This window comes from Centroberyx affinis, unplaced genomic scaffold (genome assembly GCF_046629955.1).
Source record: "Centroberyx affinis isolate AG114_WGS23_722 - 3 ecotype Tasmania unplaced genomic scaffold, CSIRO-AGI_Caff_v1 ptg001299l_1, whole genome shotgun sequence".
Classification (NCBI taxonomy): domain Eukaryota; kingdom Metazoa; phylum Chordata; class Actinopteri; order Beryciformes; family Berycidae; genus Centroberyx; species Centroberyx affinis.
In genome coordinates, this window is record NW_027279805.1 from 208,848 (window position 1) to 232,572 (window position 23,725).

A 23,725-nucleotide genomic window follows, 5' to 3' on the forward strand; every position below is an offset into this window, starting at 1 on the left:
CTACTTGGCATAGATGTCAAACTCCCAAATTAAATTTTAAAATCATTTTGTAGCACATCAAAATGTGTAACAAGGAGGGACCTTTTAGGATACTGAGCATCAGGAGCATCAGTATCTTGAATGTTTCATGAGTAAGCTCCACAAAAACAAAATGTATACTGTATATTTATTCAACAAAATTGCTAGATATCCAAATGTGACTTTACAAAAGGTTTATAGTAACAGGTGAACTAACAATACACACTTGGCAACTAGTAAAGAAATCTGTGAACTTATATACTGTAGTTCTGAAGAAATGGAGTACTCAAACCTTAATCTCTTACAGGCTAAGAAAATAGATCTATAATGTGACAGAAGTGTCTCTTCATCTATGGTCAGTAAAAATTTATACAAGAGTTCAGGTATGACTACAATAAATAATTATAAAATATAAAACATAAAAAAATACAATCCCCAGGATTGTAGAATGCTATATTTGAAGACAGCAGTCTGAAAATACATTATATGGACATACTGACTCTTTAAGAGGCATTTCTTAATATAAAAACATCTACAAGGAAAACATCTAAAAATAAAAATACAACACAACAGGAAGACCTGTTGTCCTTATAAAAATATCTTTTACTTGACCAAAAGGAATAATGCATGAAAGCGCTCCAATTGGTAACATTCATGTCAGCGTGTCCATGCCATGAGTTTAGGCATCAGGCTCGAAGGCGCCGTTGGCCCGGCCTGTCGGTCTCTTTGGGAGAGGTCTGTCTGTCGATCTGGCTCTCCTCCTGCTGCTCGTTGACCATGGAGCCTCTGGATCTGAAGATGTGGCCTGAGAGGGCGATAATGGCACTCCAAGCTTTTTCACCTTCTTCTTCCTTTTAGCTCTTTGGAAGACACAAGCAAACAAGGGCTTTAAAATCGACTAATCACCAGGCCATCTCTGTAAATAGGAATTTGAAGAGTTATGGTCCAAGACTCATGAGGAAGGGAGAGGCAATGAGACTGTTGGAATCCCAGAAAGGTGAACAGTATTCGTGGCACTGGTGGTGTTTCTCCTTAGTTGATTAGTTTGTTTTGTTTGAAGTTAAAACTGTTCAGTGGCTACAAAACCATAATCCAAAATTCTGCATTCTAAACTATAAAGGATCCAGCATGGTCCTGTCAAGAAAATCTAACATCCTGTACTGAGTAGCCTTATGCAGTGTTCAATAACCATGCACTTTGAGTTTGAAAATGAATGTAATCAGGAAGATTTGAGCACAGTGATAGCGAAGAGAGCCGCTTACTTGGTATCAGTCAACTCAGGGTCGGTGTCTTGCTCGGAAAGAAACCTAAGTTCTCCAGAGGAACTAATCGCTGCTGATACCTTGGAGAGGGGAAAAAGATTTAAATGAGAAGAAGGGGATGGACAGAAAAAAAATAGATCTAGTAAAATGCCAGACAGACCACGATCATCATGCATGATCTTTTTTTGTGCTAAACAATTCGATATACAGAAATAGAAACAGAAACAAAGAAACAACATACAAACGAGAGACTGCATCTGGTTTGCAGAGAATGCATACCGCCCATTCAACAACATCACTATCCCTTACCCCACATCCATCACTAATATAAGGACAAGATTCTGAATCAGGAGATACCAGTGAATCATTATGTCTCCTCACCTTGGTTGGTGTTGACCTCTCAACAGTCCCTTCGGAAAAGACAGTGTCTGCCTCTAAGGACTGAGACACTCCTTCATTGAAATCTCCTGCAACAACAGCGTACGTCAGCATCTTGCGCCACATTCAGAGGGTTCATATACAGTATCAATAAAACAATAAAACAGCAGCCACTCACTCTCCTCTGCTACGTAAGTAGCAGGAAAATAACCCTGCTGTCCATTGGGCAGACGCCCAAACCACCAGCTGTCGTTGTCTTTGTACAAGACATGGATGACATCACCACGGTGTACAGTCAGTTCATCAGACCGGTTTGCACTGTAGTCATACAGCGAGACAACCTAAGAAAGGAAAACAAAGGTAGAGCCATTGAAAAGGACAGGGAAAAGTTTGCATGTGATTCAGCAAATTCTTACAGTGGATACTTACTGTTTGTTGAATGGGAGCAGAATCTGTTTCCATACGGCCTGGAGAAACATGATCAGGGAGGCTCTAAAGGAAGAAGAAGTAGCATTTTTGGTGGACACTGAAGTATTAGTTGACTACTGTGTAATCAGTACAGTAATGTTCATCTTAAGATTCAACAAACAGAGAGAGAGAAAAACAGAAAAGAAACAATCACAAAAAGTGATAGACTTATAAAACAGCCTTACTGTCTGTAGCCTGAGAGATGCAGCTCCTTTCAGACGCTGACCCACTGGACTGAAACCACCTGAAATCACAGGGAAAAAAACAAGACAAACCATAAATATGTCATATTACACTACAACTCAATCCAACAACTTGTGTTTGCAGTGATCACCTACGGACACAAGTGAAAATTACAAGAGGTCCATCTTTGTCCCTGTGAACGGTGTACATGCTTCTAGAGGTTCTCAACTACAATACTGAGGCTGGGAGTGTTCAGTCTTGTTAAATCCCTGCCGTGCTTTGTTATTGGAATTCCCTGCAAGTTTTGCTCTGTGTGAGCTGGCCCTAAGCTCATTTGTGCAACTTTAATTTCTTTGCAAATATTGGACCTCATACCTCATAGAGTTGCAGCAGAGGCCTTCTTAAGTTAAGGGCAAATAACAGTGTGATTAACTGTAGAGCTACTCACGGTTTTGGCTGCTCAGGGCCACAGCCTGGGGGATAAGCTGCTCTGCCAGAGAACCAGAGAGCTGCAGCTTGGAGTGCGGTGACAGGAGAGACGGAGGTGGTAACGAGACATTTAATCCCATCTGGAAAAGGGTGGACTCAAGTTACATAGCTGTATTTGCATTTAAGGATTTCACTAATACTCACTTGTAATGGTAATAATTTACTAACTACTATCCATTCCATATAGACCTACACAGGCATCACAATGTGATTTTCGTGGTCAGCCTTTACATGTACACTGCTCGAAGTTGAGACTGAATTGAAGAAGAGATTTTAAGGTTTCCGTTAATATCAAATACGTCATGCTAGCTAACTGGAAAATCTGGTTTACAAAGGGCTTAATGGTAATTTCAGCAGATCATTCAACATACACACCCACTAACTGAAATGATGTGTTAGAATTAGCAGATAAAGAAAATGTACAGTATATAACCTAAGATACACTGACTTCTTTATAAGTCTTCAGTACTTGAGGGGAAACCGAAGAAAAAATTAGGTTCAACCAGAGATTATAGTTAGAGAACAAAATGAATGTCAACTTAAATAGCTTTTCATTATACTCTATCATCTATGGCCTCAGTGAAACCAAAGTGTACAGAGGTTACGTTTAAAAAGGTGTACAGAGGTCAAGATCACAATGCTCACTGTTCCAGCGTCCAATGTCAAGCTCCTCCCCATGTGAGTCATGCCCACTTTCTCTGTAAACCACAAACACAATGTATTTTTCAATGTCAATGGTTAGACGGCACCACACTGTTGCACAAACACAGCATACCATGGTATCATGATATGATATCATCAACAAGGCAATAAGAAAACGCCTATCTAAAATGCGTACCTTGTTCATACATGTATCCAGGAGTTGAGGATCTTTGATGTGGTTCCTACAAATGGTTTGAAAGGGTAAGTTTTGGAGCATACTGTATTTCTGAGGGTAATAAGAATTTTAAACTATATCTAACACCACATGCCAAAACAATACAGAGTGAGTATTTACAAGAACTGAATCCAGTTTCTCTTTGACACGCTGCATTTTCAGTGACAGTCTTGTTGCTTGGGCATACTGATCCATGGCTGAAGAAGTAGACGTGTCCTGGAACACTGAAGGCTCAGGTGTGTTTCTCAAGGTTTTAGTGTCAACAGAAGCACATCTGCTCCCTCCTTTCATATTCTGCACCTCCAGCTGGGAAACTGCACAGAACAGAAAGACCTAAAGACATATTCTCAGCTCAATATAATTATTTCTGTATATCTGTGCCTTTGTGTTGCCATTGAACTGACTTAAAGTAAGAATGAGGAGAAGCTGCAAATGTGCTGTGGGAGCAAACATCAACATCACTTTGCCTGACCTATCTTCAAATAACATTCTGATTCAAATTTTGAAAAAAGTGAGGTAAATGAGAGATTCAGGGGCTGGATTCAGGCAAAAGAAAAATGGCACTAGTCACATGAGTTTTTCACCGAGGAAAGAGCTAACCTTTGCGGTCGTACAGGTACACATGGACAGGCTGGCTCTGACCGAAGGCGCAGAAAGCGACCATGTTCTCATGCGGGTGGAATGCCACACCGCGGAGAGCCGTGGGGTAACAAAGCTCCGAATACACCGCCACCTGGTCGCCTGGGAAAACAGACGAAACATCCGGCAGCTTGAACCTCTATGCAGAGTACTGTCAATAATACTTTCATGAACAGATTGGCTGCTATTTCAGAGGAAAGGCACATGATCCTCACCAGTTTCGGCATTCCAAACATAGGCCATCCCATCCTCGCTACCAGAAAAGATGAAGTTCCCACAGGGAGTGAAAGTGCTGTAGATCCTCTCTCTGTAGTTCGTAGCACCGGTATACTTCTTGACGGCCAGTCTGAAAGAGACAGATAACAGATAAATGACAAGTTACATGCTTTCAGTCAAAGGAAAGTTACAGACTCCCAAGTTTGAACAAAAAAGTTCAACATTTTTATTTCACAAGGACCCAAACAACAATTGTACTGGAAAACAAAATTCTATCGTTCCTCATACTTTTCAATGATACATTGTGCCTAAGATTATATTTTTCCTTGCTGTATCATATTGCCATTTGCTGCTGCAATGACCCATTAAAGTTTCATCTCATCATATTTACATTCTCAAATCCATCACCCTCAGGACACTGTCTTTGGCGTGGATGAGCAGGCGACGGCCGTTTGGATGGACCTCCAACATGTTAATGGGGATACCGTTGAGGTCACTCTCATCGATTTTCTGCCCAGAGACAAAACGTAGAATTTCAAAGTGATTAAATTATTCTGCTGCACAAGAGGAAGCCTTTCAGTGAGTGGTAGAATATTTTCATTGTTCTATGGATATTTATTCCTACTCAAACCAGCATCTAGGGAGTCTACAATCTATGGTATCTACATATAGAGCTTAAAGTTTGGAAGCTATAAAGAATAAATATTACAAAGTATTTATTCTGTACCTTCTCTATACACCAGCGATGACATGGCTGCCGCTGCTTACTGTCATTTACCAAGGTTTTCCAGACAATGATTAGACCCGCATTGTCTGCAGAGAACATTCTCCTTCCTAAAACAAATACAACACAATGAACATCTACCATGAGAACGTACAGCTGTATCCATCAATAAATAATTTTCTTCATTCACATCACAAAACAAAACAATATAGGCTACCTGAAGAGTTAATTTCCATAAAGCTGTATTACAATTTGGAAAAATAAATCCTTATCTCAAGTTCATCATTCAATATTTCTTAAATACAGTGGATCCACTGTATAAAAGTGTTTTTGTAAACCAAGGACTCAACTTACCTATTGCTTTTCATAGGCGCATCTGTATTTTTTTTTAAATTCTATGCAATCAATCATTTTGTAAGTGCAGACGTAATTTTTTATCAAATGGTGGATATCTCACTGTTTGTATGCTGTTGTGAACACCATACCTTCAGAGTCAAAGCAAGCCACGTTGATGAAACTGCTGTGACCCTCGAACTCCTGGAGCAGCTGGCCGTTCACGTCATGAACATCCAGCCTCCACACCCGTACCAGACAGTCGTAGCCGCCTGTCACCACCAGGTTCTGGGCCGTGGGGTGGTACTGGGCACAGTACACAAACGACGGGTGAGGGAGCACCTTCTGGGCGATCCCCAGGAGTCTCTCCACATTCCACTCTCTGAGGGAAGAATGTGAGAATCTGTTAATCATTCCATGAGGAAAAAATGGAATAAAGCAAATATTATTTTATGCAAAGAAAAATGTGCTCCATGAATAATACTATTGAGCCAAACAATCACCACTGGCACGGACTGCCTCTGAAAGCATGCTGTGTCACTGGTACCATAATGACAGGGACAACAAACGACACATAAGAGGAGCGCTTACTCCCCCTAGAGGTGCTGTGAAAAACAGCTATTACAGAAATTCAGCCACCGACAGTGACACCTTGTGCACAAGTGTTTCATTCACATCCTAGCCATAACTTGCACTACAATATTCTGTTCTTATGTATGTTTTTCTATTTTAATTGGATTCCTTATTTTAAGTCTTTATCTATGTGAATTATATGTTCCTATTCTTTTTATATGAGAGGACCCAGCATACTAGCATTTCATTGCGCTGCTTACCCTGTGTATGCTGTGTATATGACAAATAAACAAACTTGAACTTGATATCAATTCTACCTATTCTTTATCTGATACATAGATAGTTACCTGACAGTTCCATCAGAGGAGGCTGACAAGAGGCTCCGGTCGTCTCTGGACCAGCAGAGATCATAGACGATGCTGAGATGGCCACTGAAGGCAGCTAAAACCTTGCCAGAGGGGATCTCATACACTGAAACAGTACAAGACCAGGTTATTGTTTGTAGAGTTTATTTCAAAATTTTCATATAAGCTTGAAAGCTGCAGACTCTTGGCTTCAATTTCCAGTGCTGCTCATGATCACTGTTTATAAACCGCAAGTAAATCAGCTGGAGATTTCTGCTGAGCTGCCAAGTGGAGTGTGAAGAGAGGAAGCTAGTGCACAGATGGGGCGCTGCTTACCTACAACAGGGAAAGCATCTCTGTCAGCACAAGCAGCAGCCAGTATTGTCCCGGCGTGAGAGAAGCGCACGGTGAAACAGCCCATCTGACCGCCACGGAATGACAGTACGGGCTTGTTGGGAATCCGACAGACCTTCAACACAAAAACTCCTGTAAGATTTCTTAAGTCAAACATTTATGATGACCAGACCTGGGTCAAACAGTATTTGCAAATACTTCGAGTTTGTTTTAGCCTACCTACGTGCAAGATGGGTGGGGTTTCACAAGGGACAATACCATGAGCGCCAAAGATTTGAGACAATCATAGGGAAGTATTTGAATATCTTGTCTTGTCTTATCTATCTTTGAATAACTTTTCCACAATAAAGAACTTACCTGACACTATCCTATCTTGTCCCGATGCAGTGAACCCTATCTATCTGGTAGTCCATGAAGGTTAAAACAATCTCCAAGAATTTTTTGCAACTACTATTGATCAGGTCTGTTTATTACATTCAGAAAATAACCAAATCATAGCGAAGGTTAGTTTATAATGCAGGAATTCATATGATGCAACAGTCAAGATATTCTTTCGACATCTGTTCAATAATTTCTGACACTACCAACCTGACCAGGCATCCTGCTCCATCTCAAGACAGAGGGCTTGCTGTCTAGATGCTGTGTCAGGCTTCTCTTGGTGACTTCACTCTGCAGTTCGCTGTAGGAGGTGCTGCCCCTCTCCTCTTGCAGCGCCATCATAGAACGGATACTGGGGTCCACCTGCAGAACAAAAACCATACAACCACATATTACTAAACCCACTAGAGGCTTGATGTTCTTTAAATTGTACACTGGAATGTCACCACAACATATGACATATGACACTAGTCACTGTCCCAAAAGATGTTCATTTTGCAAAGGCCAGCACAGAAAACATAATACACATCATGGAAGTTATAAACATTTGCAGCTTTAAGTCTGGCCAGTCTATTAATATTTGTCAAGTGCAGAAAAAGAAGTACACAATACTAGTCAGCAGTTGGTAGCATGTGAAACATTCATGATTAAAAAGTAGCAGTTAGAATACAGCAACAAACTTACATGCTCAGGGAGCTTAATGCCTTTTAGAGTAACGTAAAGGGTCGATGTGTATCTGTTTCGGGCGTATCTCCTCCACCAGTCTACCACCTCGATTGTTTTAGGTTGTCTCTTTGCCCGGGCAGGAGGGCAGAAGAGCTGGAGGCGAAGTTTACTGTCGATGTTCAGCACACCATTCGTGCCTACAAGCTAAAAGATACAGGGGAAAATGAAAATAAGCATTACAAAAAACAATTAAAAAAAAAAAAAATTCTTCTCAATGGCCTGGCCAAATGTTGCACCTTCAGGAATGCCCACGCAATTTTTCTGAATCCTCGCTCATGCTTGTCTACATCAACATTGGCTCTTGCTTCTTCCATAGTCATGAAATCCAGGATCTGTAGGACACATTTCAATTAAACAAATCTCAGACCGCTACATTTAAACTGGCTTCAAAATTGAACATTTCTAAATTAATTAAATGTCTCTTACTTCAAAGAAGAGTATAACCCTGGGGCTTTCATCGTTATCCTGAACAAAGTAACCAAAGCGTTCATTGAAGATGATCTGCTCCTCCCAATCAGGGACGGTTGATTTATTCTTCTTGAAGTCAAAAGGCTGGGTCATGATTGGAAGAATATGGTCAACGTTTTCCTGCTCATAAAATGAGGAGACTGGTCGATCACTAAAAAACATGAGAAGGACATAATGCATTTTAAGCAGATATAAATTTTGAAGCTGTGCAATTATAGGGTTTATATTTTATTCATTCAGCAGTTACAAAAATCACAGCAAGCCCAGTACCTCCACTGTGAAATACTTAGCTAGATTTCCCTAAAACACAAATAACCGTGGTCCTAATATTTCAAATTATAATAAAATATCCAAAGAGGGCCTGCAACCTGCACTAGAAATACATAAAATTACAGAGGAAACACTGAATTGCAATAACATAGCCTCGGAGTATCCACTCTCACCTGTGTTCTTTCTTCACATATTGCCCGGTGATCTCATCAACAACATGGATCTTCACCATGGGGTGTGAGATCAGTAGGTCAGTCTTGAGGCGGTCTGTCCTGTGGACATACACTCCCAGCACGAGGCTGTCATCAAAGGTTGGTCTCTGTGGTACTTCTACCTCTGTTTCACTGTCTTCCTTGACAACTAAAAATAGGAAAATAAGACACAATATTCACCCACATTGTACACTGTAACAAGTTTTTAACGGAACTTGGTAAATACTTTTCTTACAATTAGCTTCCCATTACCTTGCTTTCTCCTCTTCTTCTTCTTTCCCTTGGATTCAGCTTCATTTTCCATATCAACATCCGGCTCTGCACCTTCATCTTGATCCCTGGTGGTGGGGAAAGTATTAAATCTCTTTCTCAGTTACCTCTACATGCTGCTGAAAATCTGTCACTGTAATAACTGACTGTGAAATAAGACAAATCCAACGTGATATGAGTAGTTCTACTCACCCTATTTCCGACTCAGTATTTACAGATTTCAGCTTCTTCTTTTTCTTCTTCCCGACATCATTATTCAGTACATCTTGGGAGGCAGCATTCTTGTCTGTTTTTTTGACAGTTGTCTTTTTCACAGTCCTCTCCTCCTCCTGTGCAATCTGCTGCTGGTATTCATGCAGCAGCTCGTCCTCGGCGTCCACCACCTGGCTCTCTGCCTTGGCCTCCACATCCTCTTTACTCCTCCCCTTCTTACTTCTTCGCTTTGGTTCCCTTCCACCACCAATACCATCTGGCTCCAAAGAGATCTCAGACTTGGAGGCATCTGCATCCTTACTGCTGTCTTTCTGGAAGTAACTTGGGGTGTCCTCAAGCACAGGGGGTGAGGGAAGGTCCCTCTTATTCTTTCTCTTGCCTTTAGATGTTTGAGTCTCCTCTTGGCTTCCACTGTTGTTGATATTAAACTTCTCTGCTATTTCCCTCTCTCTGCGCTTGTTCTTGGTGAAGCGAGGGCTTCCCCGTTCGGGGTGGTACGTGTTCTGGAGGATGGTCTCATCCTCTTCTGTGTCTTTCTCAAGGTTGAAATTCTTTTTTAGAGTCTGAAGCTGAAAAAGAAGCAGGGAACAGGAAGAGCTAAGTAGAAACACACATGTATACTTGTAAAATTAATTGTTTTGCATGAAAGTGTGGAGGCAACTTTCTAGTGCTCAAACACCTCATAGTACCTGTTTTATTGCACTATATGGTCCAGATAGATCGTTCTCTCTCCCACAAACAAAATAAAATGTCAACCTTTAAAATTACTTTGTACTGCACCCCACACTGTATTTTGGTGGAAGAGGATGAAGGAATACTACACAACTGGGTATAAAAGCTGAATTTCTATATAATAAGTGCTGTTTGGTGGGTCATATGTATGCTGAATTTTCCAGTGGACCAGAATGATTCAAAAAGGTCTTAAGTCATGTTCTACAATGTATGGGTATTTGTCAATAAGGAATCAAACACTAAACTATCAGATTTTGGTGTGGGTTTGGTTTGATGTGTTCTGTCCCATACAAAGGGAGAACAGCATGTATCAGAGCAACATACCACAATGGCCTCCTGAGGTTCCGAACTTTTCTTCTTCAATTTTTTCTTCTCTTTTGGAGGGTCAGTGTATTTCTTGAACACCTCATTGAATCTGTCCCGGGTCTTTGCCCGGGCTTCACTTTCACCTGTAGAAATGATACAGCCTGTAGTAAGCAACCTGGACCTGGTAAGGTGTCAACAGTCCTGTAACTACTACATAGATGCATTATACAGTAAGTGTGTGCGTGTGTGTATGTGTGTGGATAGCAAGGAGCTCACCTGCTGGCATTGTCAGGCACCGAAATCTCTCTCATCATGTGCACAAGAGACTCAACCAAGGAGGGAGGCTTTAATCTAAAAATAACGTTACAAACAGGGCTAACGTTACTCCGTTAATCTAACGTTGGTTTTGGGGATACAATTAGTTACAATTAGTTAGTTCGCTAAATTAGTTGTAGCAATTTGAAGGAGACCACAGGAACAAAAACCGTAACGACAAACATCATGTTTTCTATGGCATGTGCTTAGCTAAGGAAAATACCCTTAGCGATAAGCTAACGGTTAGCTACCGTTAGATACGTTAGTTAGCTGGCTAACGTTAGCTAATAGTGCCTAATATAGCATGCTAAGTTTGTTTACGTTAGGTTTAGGTAGCTTAAACGGTCGCTTAAACGGTCTGAGCCTAACGAAACAAAACCAAGCCCCAAAACTATACCTTTGGAAAACTAGCTAGCAGCTAACTGCAAGTAGCTAGCCTGCAGTGATTGGGATCTTCTCCAACCCCAACAACAACGCTGCGATGGTTTCCAAGTCAACCACAACAACAAGGTGGAAGCGGAGGGAGGAGCGTGACGCAGCTCAAACAGAGATTCCACCAATGAGGTTTGAGGACAGAAGAATCTCTGCCCAAATCCTGACAACTGTGTGATTTCCTTTAATTACAGCAACTTTTGTAAAAAATAAAAATAAAAAATAAAAAATACTCAAGTGAGGAGAAGATAAACGTGGTCCTGTAAAATTATAATCTGATACGATGTAACATATCGACACACAATAAATTCTATACAATGTATTTATAAACACGTTCTCCATTTTGGACCTTTGATAGGTATGGATTGCTTGTCAATCAAATTTTCCAATTTTTATTTTTTGTTTTTTTATCATTATCGGACAATAACAGACGCACAATAATCACACGGCAATGGTCTTTCGGTCACGTGACGTTTCACTAGGTGTGTCTTTGTGCTGGCTCCTGGCCGTGTGAAGTTGAAGCAGGCAGGCTCCCTAAGTGCGATTATTGAAGATGCAGCCATGGCTGGACTTTGTGACAAATGTGCCCAATTGCTCAAAGCTTTCACTGCTCATTTGAGGAGAGTTTGCATGGAGTTGGAGGAAAAAATAAAGGACTTTATCACAGAGCTCGCCCAGTGCACCTGTCTGAGGAGGGCAGCTTCGAGGAAGACGAGACATGAGTTGTCCTCACTACACCACCTGTGTAATGGTAGGGAAATAATTTATCGATCTTTTGTCCTTGATGCTATGATGTTGTGGAGTGTAAACACACCTAAACCACTTTACTCACTTTTTATTTGTGGAATAAAGTTTATCCACATTTTGAGTTGATATAAATAGCCTATTTAGGATTCAGATGTCTAATATAATTATTATTAATTAATTATAGTAAGCAGCACCAGACAGATGGATGTTACAAAAAGTGTATTTTTATGAAAATATAAAAACTTAGGAGTATTTACATGATTCGTATATTCAATGTAAAACAAACAAAAAAAAGGTTTTCTTTTTTGACTTATCAACACCAAAGTATGCAACCCTGGGCATATTTGTTAATTACAACTTGTTCTGTTTCTTCTCTTAGATCACGAAACTCCTGTGCTCAGTGAAGAATGTCTTCAAGCACTGAACAGACTCGCAGCCTCAGAAAACTCTGATCTACAAAGGGCTGCAGCCATGTATTATTTACATCTTAGTCATCATTGTGAGTGGGGGAAAAAAAACAAAAAAGATTTTTGTGTGACTTGTCACAATCTGCACAGTAATGATGACTTGCTGACCAGTGACACATAAAACGTGACTGTAGCTATTGTTTGCAGTTCAGGTTTCTTTTGTAGTGATAGGCTTTGTGACAGTTATGACCAGTATCATGCAAATTTTCAACCGTATGTTTTTCATAAGGGTGGAGGTGGAGGATAATGGATTCCCAGCCTGTGTGGGCTTGGTTGAAGTATCATTGAGTGAAAAACAAATTGTTTTTTTTGCGATATCTCACAATATTAATTATTATTATGCATTTTTGTGACCAGGGACAGTGGAGTGACTTTATTGTTTGCAGTACAGGTTTCTCCTATGTCACATCATTGTAGTGATAAACTCAGTAAAAGTTCTGACCAGTATTATGCAAATTTCTAACCACATACTTTCCATAAGGGTGGAGATTAATAGATTCTCGTACTATGTGTACTTGGTTGAGTTTAATAGAACAGATGTGCAATATCTCTATCAGGGCTTAACAGTAATCACCAGCCAAATGTTTAATCTTAATTTTAAAGTTTTGGCATCAGCTAGTTAGACTGTGAATTCTGCCAGCAATTTTAGCTTGTAGCCAACCTGTACTAGATCTGTCTTTTCTATTCTAAAAATAACTTTGGCAGCCAAGAAATTTAACTGGTTCATGAAATTCTGATTCTTCAAGCAATTGTGCCAGCTAATTAAATATTGTTTGTTTTTTTCTCTCTCTCTCTTTGTTATGGCGTGTTACAGTGGAGTCTCCCCTACCTGAAGCCTTCATGGAGCCATTCATGGCCTTGCTTTTCTCAGCTGATCTGGATGTGCAAAAGACTATCTCTTTATCCCTGGTTAATCTGCTAGTAAAGAATAACGGTAAGAGTTAAGAATCACTAGGTTGTTCTGTATCTAAAATATTGTTGTGTTTGAGTATTGTTTAGTAGCATGTCCCCACTGTTAGTATCTGATCCTGATCCTACACATATACATATTTAAACACAACTATGTATGTATGACACTGAGTGTAAACATATCAGGAACACCTTCTATTCAGCTATACCCCTTTTAATTTGTAATGTTTAGAGCACTTACAAAATCGAGTTAGAAAGTGATTTACAAGATAAATACATATGTGAGCAATAAGTAAAGAGGATAAAAGAAAACTCAACAGCAAAAGCACAGAATAACTAAGACAAGAATAAAAATTATAGGTAATTGTTCAAGTAAAAGCAAGCCTAAAAAGTGTGCATTTAAAGGTATTTAGACTGAGTTGATCTCGGCAGACAGGTTGTTCCAGAGCCCAGCGGCCTGGTGGAGAAAGCTCAATCACTTTGGTCTTTAGCTGAGACTGTGGCCACGTGGCTCTCAGCTGTTTCCATCCATCACATTCACTCCTTAACCTGTCTCCTCTCTTTTCAGTCACATGTCTGCTTCATGACTTAAGTGGGCTGAATCGGTGAAATCAATAAGGCATCATAGCTTTCACTTGGAATCACCTGGCCTGTGCATTTCATGAAAAGATCAGGTGCTCCTAATGTTTAGTGCACTGAAATATGACTGTGTTTTTTCAGTGTGTAAAGAGTTGGTGATTGAAATGGGGATGCTGGTGCCCATTCTAGAGATGTTCCAGTCCGGTGATGCCACTGCTCAGTGTCACTCCTGTGCATGTGTCGCCATGCTGGCCTCCTCAGGTTTGTATGGACAGGGAAGAGTTTCTCAATGAAGTTTAAATTGTTAAATGTTCTCATACCTCTCTATATGTCATATTCCTGCATTTGAATGAAAACCTTGTACGTCCAAAAACAATCAGAAATGAAGAAAGAAAACATTACCCACATTTTGAAAACATTGCAATCAGTGTCCTTGTGTATGGATATGTAAGTGGATATGTAATTCTGTACGCTGCTACACGTATGAACCTGTGCTGCAAGATGAATGGCAACATTCTGAGGATGACATATAGCAAAGAAGGAGGAAGGTGGGGCAGAGAGAGCGTGAAATGGGGAAAAAAAAGCATGAGTAGTATGTGGGACATCCTGTTCCATGTGCTTCTTCATCAGATGTGTCTCTGCTTTGCCAACATTCCAGTCTTGTCTAATGCTGGTTATACTTGTGGGGCGATGTATGCGGCCAGTGCTCCCAACAACAGGCAGTCAAGTGAAACACAGAGATAAACATATGTTAACATGTTTCCATACAATAAGTTTTTGTGCGCTTACAGCAACAATGCTGAGGCAACTCCTTCGGCACTGTTGCCCATCAGGCTTGCCCAAAACATTGGCCTGTGTATCACTGCCTTGAGACATAACAGCATAGTTCCAGATCAGCTGAATCAATGTGTGTTGTGTAGGGCTTAAAGATAATGACAAAAAATATAGAATTAGAACTTTAAAATTGTTTGTTTGTTTGTTAAAAATAGATGTCAGTGTGCAGGATTTGCTGAGTTTGAGTATGATGAAAGGTTTTCACCAATATTGTGATTCATGGACCAAAAATATCTTGTTTAGAAATCCATTTTGGACGCCCCTCTCTTTTAAGAAGTTCATTGCAGCCTCTGTGATTTGGAAATTGCATGAGTTCATATTTCGATTATGATTTTTTTTTTTTTATGAATTGTTCAGCTCTAGTTGTGTGTGTTTTTTGTTCTCTTTGTACAGAATCAAACAGAGAGGCTATCGTGGCTGATGGAATCATACCACTGTTGGTTTTAGCAAAGTCCTACGATCCTCAGGTGCAACAAAATGCAACTTGGGCTCTGTTGAATCTCACACAATCAGGTGGGCTTGAGCGGGGTTTAATGTCTTCAATGTTGTCATCAACAATATGGACGTCACTGCTTGACTGTTGACATATTTTTCAAATTAAATGATATTGCTTTTCCTTAGTATAACATGGAGATATTACCTGATACTTTCTTTTGCAGACTGGTCAACAAGAATCTTATGTCAAGTAGGAGCCATTCCTGTCCTGGTGCTTCTGCTGCAGTCCTCAGATTCTGAGGTTCAGTTTTACAGCTGCTCCGCTCTGTGCAACATTGCTGCTGTCCAGGAGCATCATCCCAAGTTGCTTAGCATTGGGGGTCATTTTTTGCTGAAGTCTCTGTCGACTCTCATGTCTTCCTCTGTGCAAAAGGTAACTGGTAACCTTAGTAACTGATAGCTGGCTTTGAAGGTAATGGAGCAACTAAGTCACCCTCGATGAAAATCTTTTTATTCCATTTTCAGAATTCAGCCCAAGCATGCAGATGCCTACAAAGCCTCTCAATGAATGGTAATTATAACAACAATGAAGCCAGTAGTTGACATCATTTACAGGAGGTTGATGCTGTATGTCATTTTATCTGTAGTTCTGATCCAGGAGCAGCTGATGGAGCTTGAATGTGTATTGCCTCTGAAGGCACTGCTGAACTCCCCTACTGCTGCATGGACAGAGTCTGCAATAACACTGCTGTCTACACTGTCTGCACACCCACCAAATAATGTATGACCTTCAACAGAAAGTATAATCATAATAGTGATGAAATTGATAAATAGAAATTGTATTTTTTACAGCTGTGAACTGGTTGATGATGATGATTTATTAGTCTGTTGGGGAATTCTTTTTGCATCCTATGAAATAAGAAGCAGCACAGCACCAAACACATGGCACACAACAGAAAAAATGAGCCGCAGTTGCTGGAAGTGACTATGCTGTTTACAGTATTCACTCTGTTTGGTCCCAGGAGGTTCTGGTGAGTGAAGGACTGTTGGACGTGATAGGGCAGCTGCTCCATCATCACAGATCCAGCTCCATTATTGTCATGCACAGCTCCACCATAATCACTAACTGGTGTAGCTCCAGCATGGGTCAGCAGGTAGGCCAATGCTACAATTCATTATTTCATGACAGTCCAATCATATTTAAGATAAAATATAAGATATATTTTATCTTACTACTGACTGAGTTGTTTATGCATGGTGCTTCAGACTGCTACAGATTTCAGTTGTGTGTGTGGAAAATGAACTCTGCCACTGTTATCTAGGCTGTGATGGAAAGTCGCTGTGTATCAGGACTTCTCCAGGTCCTCGTGTCTCCCGTCATTTCAGATGAGACTTTGCGCCGTGTGACATCATGCTTACATCATCTGATGACCTGGGGTGAGTTACCTGGATGTGTGAGTTAGTATTTGTCCATTTTATTGGCTCAACATTTGTTGTGGAACATAATCCATTTAAAGATTTACTGATTTTAAAGTCGGCTTTTACATAATATGATGCCTTGTATCCTTGATACCCAACAAGACATAATAATTTCATCATCTCCATTCCACCACGATTTCTCACTGTTTCAGATACACTGCAGTCTAATTTGTCAGTGACAATAACATCAGAACAAGTTTCAGGACTGGTGAAGTTGTCTGGACAAATGGGAAATCCTCAGTTGTCATACAATTCTGCTGCCATCATAAGCAAACTACAAATGACTGGTAATGTTACTTACAACAGTACAACCCACTGACACTAAACATCTAGCAAGCTGTTTGATTGCACATTATGCTTATTAACTATTCTGTTTTCATGGGACTACTTCACCTAGGGGAGATCATCCATTTACTGAGACCTCACTACACTGCTGTGGCTGGATACCTATTGATATTTCTCAGAAACCAGGACGTTAAATTCCAGCAGCTGGGCATAGTAACCATATTCACCCTCAAGAAAGGTTTGTATTTGTTGTGTAACTACTCGTTTACCAGCTGAAAATATTGCAGCCATTCCACTGGTCTGATCACAGTAGCATTAGCTGTTCCTGAGCCAATCTGAAATAGTCATCCATAGTATTTCAGCTCTCAGCCTGGTGTGTGCTGTGCTGCACTCTGCAGATGGAGACTTTTCAGCTCTACTGGCTGGCAGCGAGCTGGAGATCCAGCTTTGGAAGGTGCATGCGCAGACAGAGGAAACGAGACGACTGCTGCAAATGATTCAGCTCCTTTCTCAGCCTTCTTAACCCTAGTCTTACTCAGTACAAACACTGAGATGTGCATACTGTGGATTGTATCAGGTGTTTATACTTTTTTTTATATTGTATGGATAAGCAGCCATTGTATATCATGTTTGATGTTTTAACGTGTTTATTTTACTTAATTGTTTTTCATGTCATAATTATAGTCAACAAATGAACTGAAAAAGGAGGCAGACGTGCTGCATAATATCAACTTTAATCAAAGATGGCATATATTAACAGGTTAACAAGTGATAATTATAAGCAATACTTAAACTATAGGATCAAATATTGATTGGATACATTTGTTTTTATACTTTTTTTTATTTCAATAAATTGCCTTAACCCCTATACTTCAAACTTGCTTTGTAAAATGATTGCACAGTTTCAAACAAAGCAACTGTCAATGCATTAAATGCTTTGTGCACAGTATTCTCTAAAACAATACACACAAAATTGAAGCAAAATCTTTGGGAACTAAGTTCCATAGCAGCTTTGAAATATGTGATTGCTATACTTCACAAAATCAAGGAGTAAGACAGGAAGTGAACTTTCACCAACAACCTAAACTCTTTGTTCAAAACCTAACAGTAGCGCAAACAGCCACTTGATCTATTCTAATTCCACAGTGACATAACTGAGGAAGGAAAAGTGCTTAAATAGTAGCATTGTCAAGAAATATCAGGAGTAAGCTAAAGCATATGGCTGATAAATTGTTGTGATTGTTATAATGGCCATACTTAATAAGTCAAAGTTTACAGAAACAACTCTTTCCACCATGGATATACTGTATTTTCCAGCAAACTATTGTAACCACTGTCTAAATCTACTGTATATTTTTGGGTTAGTCATTGTTACTTCAGACACCCTTGTACTGAACAAATTCATCTGCAAATTGCTTTAGATACCCAGTACTTATTCCACCGCTTAAACATAGAAAGCGACCAAATGCTGATATCCTCCTTGAGAGGGTTAGGTTGTGATGTTACATGCTCTTTCAAAGTGCCGAAGGGCAGTAAAATGGCTGTGCTGTAGTAATTCCTATGTTTCACAAAGAAATCACAACTCTCCAAAAAATTCTTTGAAGGTCGGCCCACTTTCAAGGTGCTCAGATGACTTCTACAGAACGCACAACAGGGAGAGAAAAGAAAAGATATGAAATTTTTCAAAGCAATTCAAGAGATGACACACAGAAAACAATTTAAGATGCTTTCTTATATCGTATCTTTCATTCATCTTTCATTTAAGATCGTAGACGTACCAGCAGGGCAGGAAACTTTCTCATCTAGTCATTAGTCATCTAAATTCACCACCACCTTTCACTATTTAACAACTCCCGTATGATTTTGCTGTGTTCCTGAGCAGAAAAACTCACTAGCCAGAGCCAAAAGTTGCCAGAATGTGGCTTGTGGCTGGTGTTAATTTCTCAACCTGAGCACCAATGTACTGTAGAGGCATGCTGGTCGCTTCTCACCTGCTCGTTGGTGGGTCTGGATTTCGTCCAGGCCTGTGAGAGTTCGGAGAGACCTGCGTTCTTTGAAGGCCACCACAGGAACCATGTCCTCCACACCGTTCAGCCCCAGCTGAGACGGCTTGGTCCCCACTGGCAGCTTGACGGCCCCATCTGGAGTGCCATTCTGCACAGGCTCCGTGTTTTCCTTTGGTCGGGCTTCATTTGGCAGGATCCTCACTGGTCCAGATTTCTGCGAAACAAAAATCGACCCGTTAAATCAAGGACAGGCTGCGGCTTTCAGATGTGGGGTTAGCTGGTTGACTTTGGATGTGCGTCATAAGACCTCAAGGGCAATGTACTTTTAAAAACCAAGCAGTAAATCTCACCATATCTGCAGAATCTGTTCTCCTGGTTCTCCGCATGATCTCCTCAAGTCGCTGGAAAAAAGAAAAAAAAGAAACATCTTTCATAAAAAGGCTGTCATGGTTGGCTTTGTAAAATTACTGTAATTGATGTTTACCACAGCCAAGATGGAGTTTCCTCAATAAATATAATTCTTCTCAGTTGAACATTTCATATAGTTGATGTTAATGAACATAGTTTGTGCATAGATAGTATAGACAGAGTTGTGTACAGATACAGTAACCTATACTCTTTGATCTTAATCATTTTCAAACTCTCATCACCTTTTTTCTTGCTTGGCGTTCTGCATCCTCTTTCTGGACAAGTATTTCTCTCTCTCGCTTCATCTGGTCTGCCTTCTCCCTCTCTTTGGCTTGCTCCTCCTCTCTCTGAGTAAGAGACCGGGCGAAGAGAGTGGGCGAAGGACATTTAGCAGGAATGCAATCAGAAACACAAACAAAAACAGGAAAAATGAAGGAAAACGGTAATCTCCCACCAAAAATGTGTCGCAAAAAACACTAAAATGTATCCCTGAGGAAGATGGCAGGTGCAGATGCCGTTCCTCAAGTGTTTGCATCGCTCACCTGTTTCTGGAGTAGGGCAGCTTCCCTCATAGCCTGAGCTCTTTCTTCCTCAGCTTGTCTCTGCTCCTCCTCCTCCCTTCTCCTCTTCTCATCCACCAGACGCTGAGTCTCGGCCTGCTGCCGCGCTCGCTCCTCTCCCCTCTTGCGCTCCAGTTCTTCTCGACTCCGCCTGGACACGTCACACACCGTAATACAACATCTGTGCTCTTTTCTCAGAGAAATTGTCCCGCTACTGTAGAGTTGTACCCTTCTTACCTTTCCGCCTCCTCTCTCTGCAGGCGCTCCTGCTCCTCTCTCTCCCTCTGTAGACGGGCCTCTCTCCTCTTTTCAGCCAGGAGACGGGAGGCCTCCTCCGGGTCTGTAGTCCCAGCAGAGGGCCTGCTCATGACTTCAGGAGGCTGAGGAGCTGTAGGGAGAAGGGGAAGCATCTGGGAAGAACCTGAAGATGGATAACGTCAACTTCAATGTACATATAATATATATAACACACAAAAATACCAATACTGTAGATTTTATTCCATGCAGAATGTTCCATTTTTGGATGCTTACTTCCATCTCCCTCTGTTCTGGTTGTAGCGACAGCCTGAGTGTCTGGCGAGTTCGAACGCGGAGTCTCTGGTGGATTCTCATCCTCCATCTCCTCGTGCTGACCTTCAGCCGATGTCCTAATAGGCCTCGAGTTGCCAGGAGAGAGGGGAGCGCTACAAGCAGGAAGATCTTCCTCAGGGACTGATGGGAGCTCCAGCTGCAGTGTGATGGAGTGTCTCCTGATTGGTCTTCTACGAGTCCTTCAACACCAGGTGACAAAGAGCAGATTATTCACTTTGTCCGCATTACTGCTAGCAAATTACATACAGTGGATTTTTTTTGGGTCACACACAATGTTTCACCTACCGCTCTGGTGAGGGCGATGGTGTTCTGCTCGGTGTATTTGTGGCTGGTTTCACGTTGGTGTTGACAGCGGGTGATCTAATGTTTGATCTAGGGCTTGAGATCTTCTTATCAACAGTTTGCACTCTTCCTGCTTTGATCTAAACCAAAAAGGAACAGGTACAGAAAAAGTTAAAATAGTAATTTTCCTCTTTGGGTCCAAAAATCACAAAAAAGAGTAAACCAACTACTCATAGGCACCTTGGTGATAATAACAAATATTAATTGATATAATCGTTATTATCAACCCAGCATGTATCAATAGTCAAGTTAGAAGACCAAGGAAGCAGCTGGAATTACCTGTGGCAGACTGATGCTTCTGTTGTGGCTGCTGTTGGGGCGAGGGGAGGCAGATGGCCTGTGCTGAACTGGACCAGAGTGATGCTGGGGTTTGGGAGGAGTGGTGGTGGTGGTGGTGTTGGTGGTATTCATGGATTGGTATGAAACTGAACGGCGACAAACATGGACAACTGAGCCAGTGTTTTGAGCCATAATTGTGAGAAAATGGAGAAACGTGTGCAAATGGTGGCAACAGTGAAAAGGATGTAAATATCAAGCAGTGGGTGAAAAGAGGGGAAAAGGAGCAGAGTTAGTGACCAAAACCAGTGAAAAGAGCCTGGAAAGGTTAGTTGTTGTAGCCATATTCATTTTAGTAGTTCACATAAGCATAATAATCCATTAGCATTGCACTGAGGAGAGTACCTTCTTCTCCTGGCTGACAACCAGCACTCTTGCTCCTGGCCAGATAGGAGCATGTGGGGGTAAGGAGGCGACTGACCAAGTTCTTCTCCCATGTTGTCAGGGGTAAGCGACGTGGAACTACCGTATTGATCAGTATAAAGAGATACGTGCAGCAAAAACAACAAAGATAAGTCAAGCCAAGAATGCTTTGTTAAGATATGTTACATAGAGCAAAGATAAGCATGGTGTTATGGGCTTAGAAAGATAAATAATTTTACCAGAGAGACAAACTGGAAACTCATCCATCCCCACTTACCATTGGGCTTGGTCACCTTCCTTCCTCGAGAGCTGTGACTGAGGTTCTGCTGGGCCTTTTGGCTCTTCTCTATGGTTTTGCGCACTGCAGATTCATTTCGCTCCTTAATTCAGGGAAAAACAAGCTTCATTGTTGCTGTTACTTGATCCAGTCACAGACAAAGTTGTGAAACCGTCTCTGAACATAAACAGTGTTTGATTTCAACCTCCAAAACTCACTTTCTCCTCCTTCAGTCTCTGGTTGCGCTTCTCTTCAACAGCAGTGCGCCTCCTCTCCTCTTTCAGCCTCTGCTCCAGGAGTTTCTTCTTGCGCTCCTGCAGTTGTTGTTCATAGTAACGCCTGGCCCGTTGCTCCCGCTCCAACCTGCTCAGCTCCCGAGACACTGGGAAAGAAATTGTGAGCCAGTCAAAATAGATTAACCAGTAGCCTATGTTTAGAAATTCATTTAAGTGGCATGATGTGGATTGAACCACCACAGGAGCACACATACCAACTAATTTCTGGTGCTCCTCTCTCCTTTCCCGTGCCAACTTCAGCCGCTCATCAACATTTGTTCCATTAGGCCCTAGCATGCCAGGAAATAGTACTACTTAGATTCATGCAGTAAATAATATATAATACATTATGTTGTTATGAAAAAACCAATTGAGGCAATCTGAAAAAAAAAGGAAGCCATCCAGTAGTACTAATAATATGTCGAGCAAAATCCCATGACAGCTGCCCGATAAAAGGACAAGTACGACCCCAGGCAGAGAGAGAGCTGTATCAAACCTGGAGCGGGCCGTGGACTGGCTGCGTTGCTGGTTGGGGCAGGTTTGTTGACAGAAGGAGAGCTAATAGTTTTCTTTGTCTGTGAATTTGGTTTGATAGAATTGCCTTTCTCTGGAAGTGAGAAAAAAAAAGATTCATCAGCATGTTATTGCATTCAGTGAAAAAATAGCAGTACCTTTGACTTCATCTAAGGTTTAATTTTTCATGATATGAAGTAACTGTGACACGCAACATTCCCTGGACATTGATACAGGTTACTATACTGCAATCACACACAGGACTCATCCTCTAAATGCATTTTTAGATGATATGAGATGACCCTTGGCATAAAAAGCATAACCAATAGATTACCTAGAAGACCTTGTTAGTGACAAATCTACCAATTAGTATGTTTACGCTACATCCTGAAGCGTCTGGAGATAGGCCTGCTGTGTTCAGCCCCTAATGGTGACTGTTATGGACCATGATGGCCTTAGGGTCAACTGCAAATGAAAGAGCCCTTATATACTGCCTGCGCCTAAGAGCCGAAGAGATCATGCCAGCACCTGACCGGTCCTCATGGAGACGACTGAAACAAACAGCAAATAAGGATGATAGTACATGGAGGCTCCACAGAAGACTGAGGGGTAATTAGTATACATGCACAAGGGAAAATCACATGATAACATAAGGCTGTATCTCCTACAGCATTAAACAATATCAGGCAGTGTAAGTACGCTGTAATTTTTCTCCATGTACGTTATGTAATCAGTGTCCATAGACGTCCCCTGCTGTGTATTGCCTCTTAAAAATCCTCATGGTTAGGGCGAGCATGCTCAATTTCAAATTGACAATAAATGATTTACCAAAGAAAATGCAAAATTAATATGTTCCATTCATGCGTCATCAACATGATCAGATGATCCTGCAACGATGATAAACAGTAACTCTGGCTTGGCTTCAAGGGGAGGCTTGTTTTGGTTCAGATACTGTTCAGAACCTTTTCTACAACAGCAGAAATAAAAGCTACTAACCTCCCGGCCTCTTATTAGATCCATTCCCCTTCTTCTGGCTCTCTATGATCCGGGTAGAAAGTGGTCCCTGCGATGGAGGGACGACACTCTGTTTCTTCTGGACAGCCATGCTAGGCACTGAGCCTGGCATACCAATGCTCTGG

General features: G+C 41.1%; 3 protein-coding genes across 4 annotated transcripts; 1 reads left to right on the top strand and 2 right to left on the bottom strand.

The window, feature by feature from the left end:
• Positions 1 to 217: 217 nt before the first annotated feature.
• Positions 218 to 10,763, bottom strand: ahi1 (Abelson helper integration site 1). 2 transcript variants are annotated; one of them, XM_071525505.1, is made up of 26 exons: positions 10,710 to 10,763; positions 10,452 to 10,576; positions 9,375 to 9,964; positions 9,165 to 9,250; positions 8,874 to 9,060; positions 8,389 to 8,581; positions 8,199 to 8,294; positions 7,921 to 8,106; positions 7,447 to 7,599; positions 6,841 to 6,973; positions 6,508 to 6,631; positions 5,740 to 5,969; positions 5,258 to 5,364; positions 4,922 to 5,040; positions 4,530 to 4,660; positions 4,276 to 4,416; positions 3,796 to 3,989; positions 3,637 to 3,682; positions 3,444 to 3,496; positions 2,758 to 2,878; positions 2,312 to 2,370; positions 2,088 to 2,150; positions 1,837 to 1,999; positions 1,662 to 1,747; positions 1,281 to 1,360; positions 218 to 878 (listed from the first exon to the last, which is right to left on the bottom strand). In XM_071525505.1, the coding sequence occupies exons 1-26, from the start codon at positions 10,717 to 10,719 to the stop codon at positions 698 to 700; spliced, it is 3,657 nt and encodes a 1,218-aa protein (XP_071381606.1). In that variant the 5' UTR covers positions 10,720 to 10,763; the 3' UTR covers positions 218 to 697. The 2 variants fall into 2 exon arrangements, with proteins under 2 accessions (XP_071381606.1, XP_071381607.1); XM_071525506.1 differs by having other exon boundaries at positions 2,088 to 2,148; positions 2,304 to 2,370.
• Positions 10,764 to 11,729: 966 nt separating this feature from the next.
• On the top strand, positions 11,730 to 17,802 carry LOC139649176 (uncharacterized). Its single transcript, XM_071525507.1, has 13 exons — positions 11,730 to 11,931; positions 12,307 to 12,426; positions 13,209 to 13,328; positions 14,024 to 14,143; positions 15,110 to 15,229; positions 15,376 to 15,584; positions 15,677 to 15,722; positions 15,799 to 15,932; positions 16,174 to 16,305; positions 16,474 to 16,588; positions 16,783 to 16,917; positions 17,028 to 17,153; positions 17,314 to 17,802. Exons 1-13 carry the CDS (start codon positions 11,742 to 11,744, stop codon positions 17,436 to 17,438), a joined length of 1,692 nt encoding a protein of 563 aa, XP_071381608.1. The 5' UTR covers positions 11,730 to 11,741; the 3' UTR covers positions 17,439 to 17,802.
• A 738-nt stretch (positions 17,803 to 18,540) lies between these two features.
• Positions 18,541 to 23,712, bottom strand: map7a (microtubule-associated protein 7a). The gene is made up of 14 exons (XM_071525500.1): positions 23,583 to 23,712; positions 22,289 to 22,363; positions 22,017 to 22,180; positions 21,799 to 21,901; positions 21,504 to 21,620; positions 21,102 to 21,271; positions 20,766 to 20,902; positions 20,421 to 20,659; positions 20,127 to 20,310; positions 19,872 to 20,040; positions 19,572 to 19,676; positions 19,272 to 19,322; positions 18,907 to 19,135; positions 18,541 to 18,551 (listed from the first exon to the last, which is right to left on the bottom strand). Exons 1-14 carry the CDS (start codon positions 23,710 to 23,712, stop codon positions 18,541 to 18,543), a joined length of 1,884 nt encoding a protein of 627 aa, XP_071381601.1.
• Positions 23,713 to 23,725: the final 13 nt, after the last annotated feature.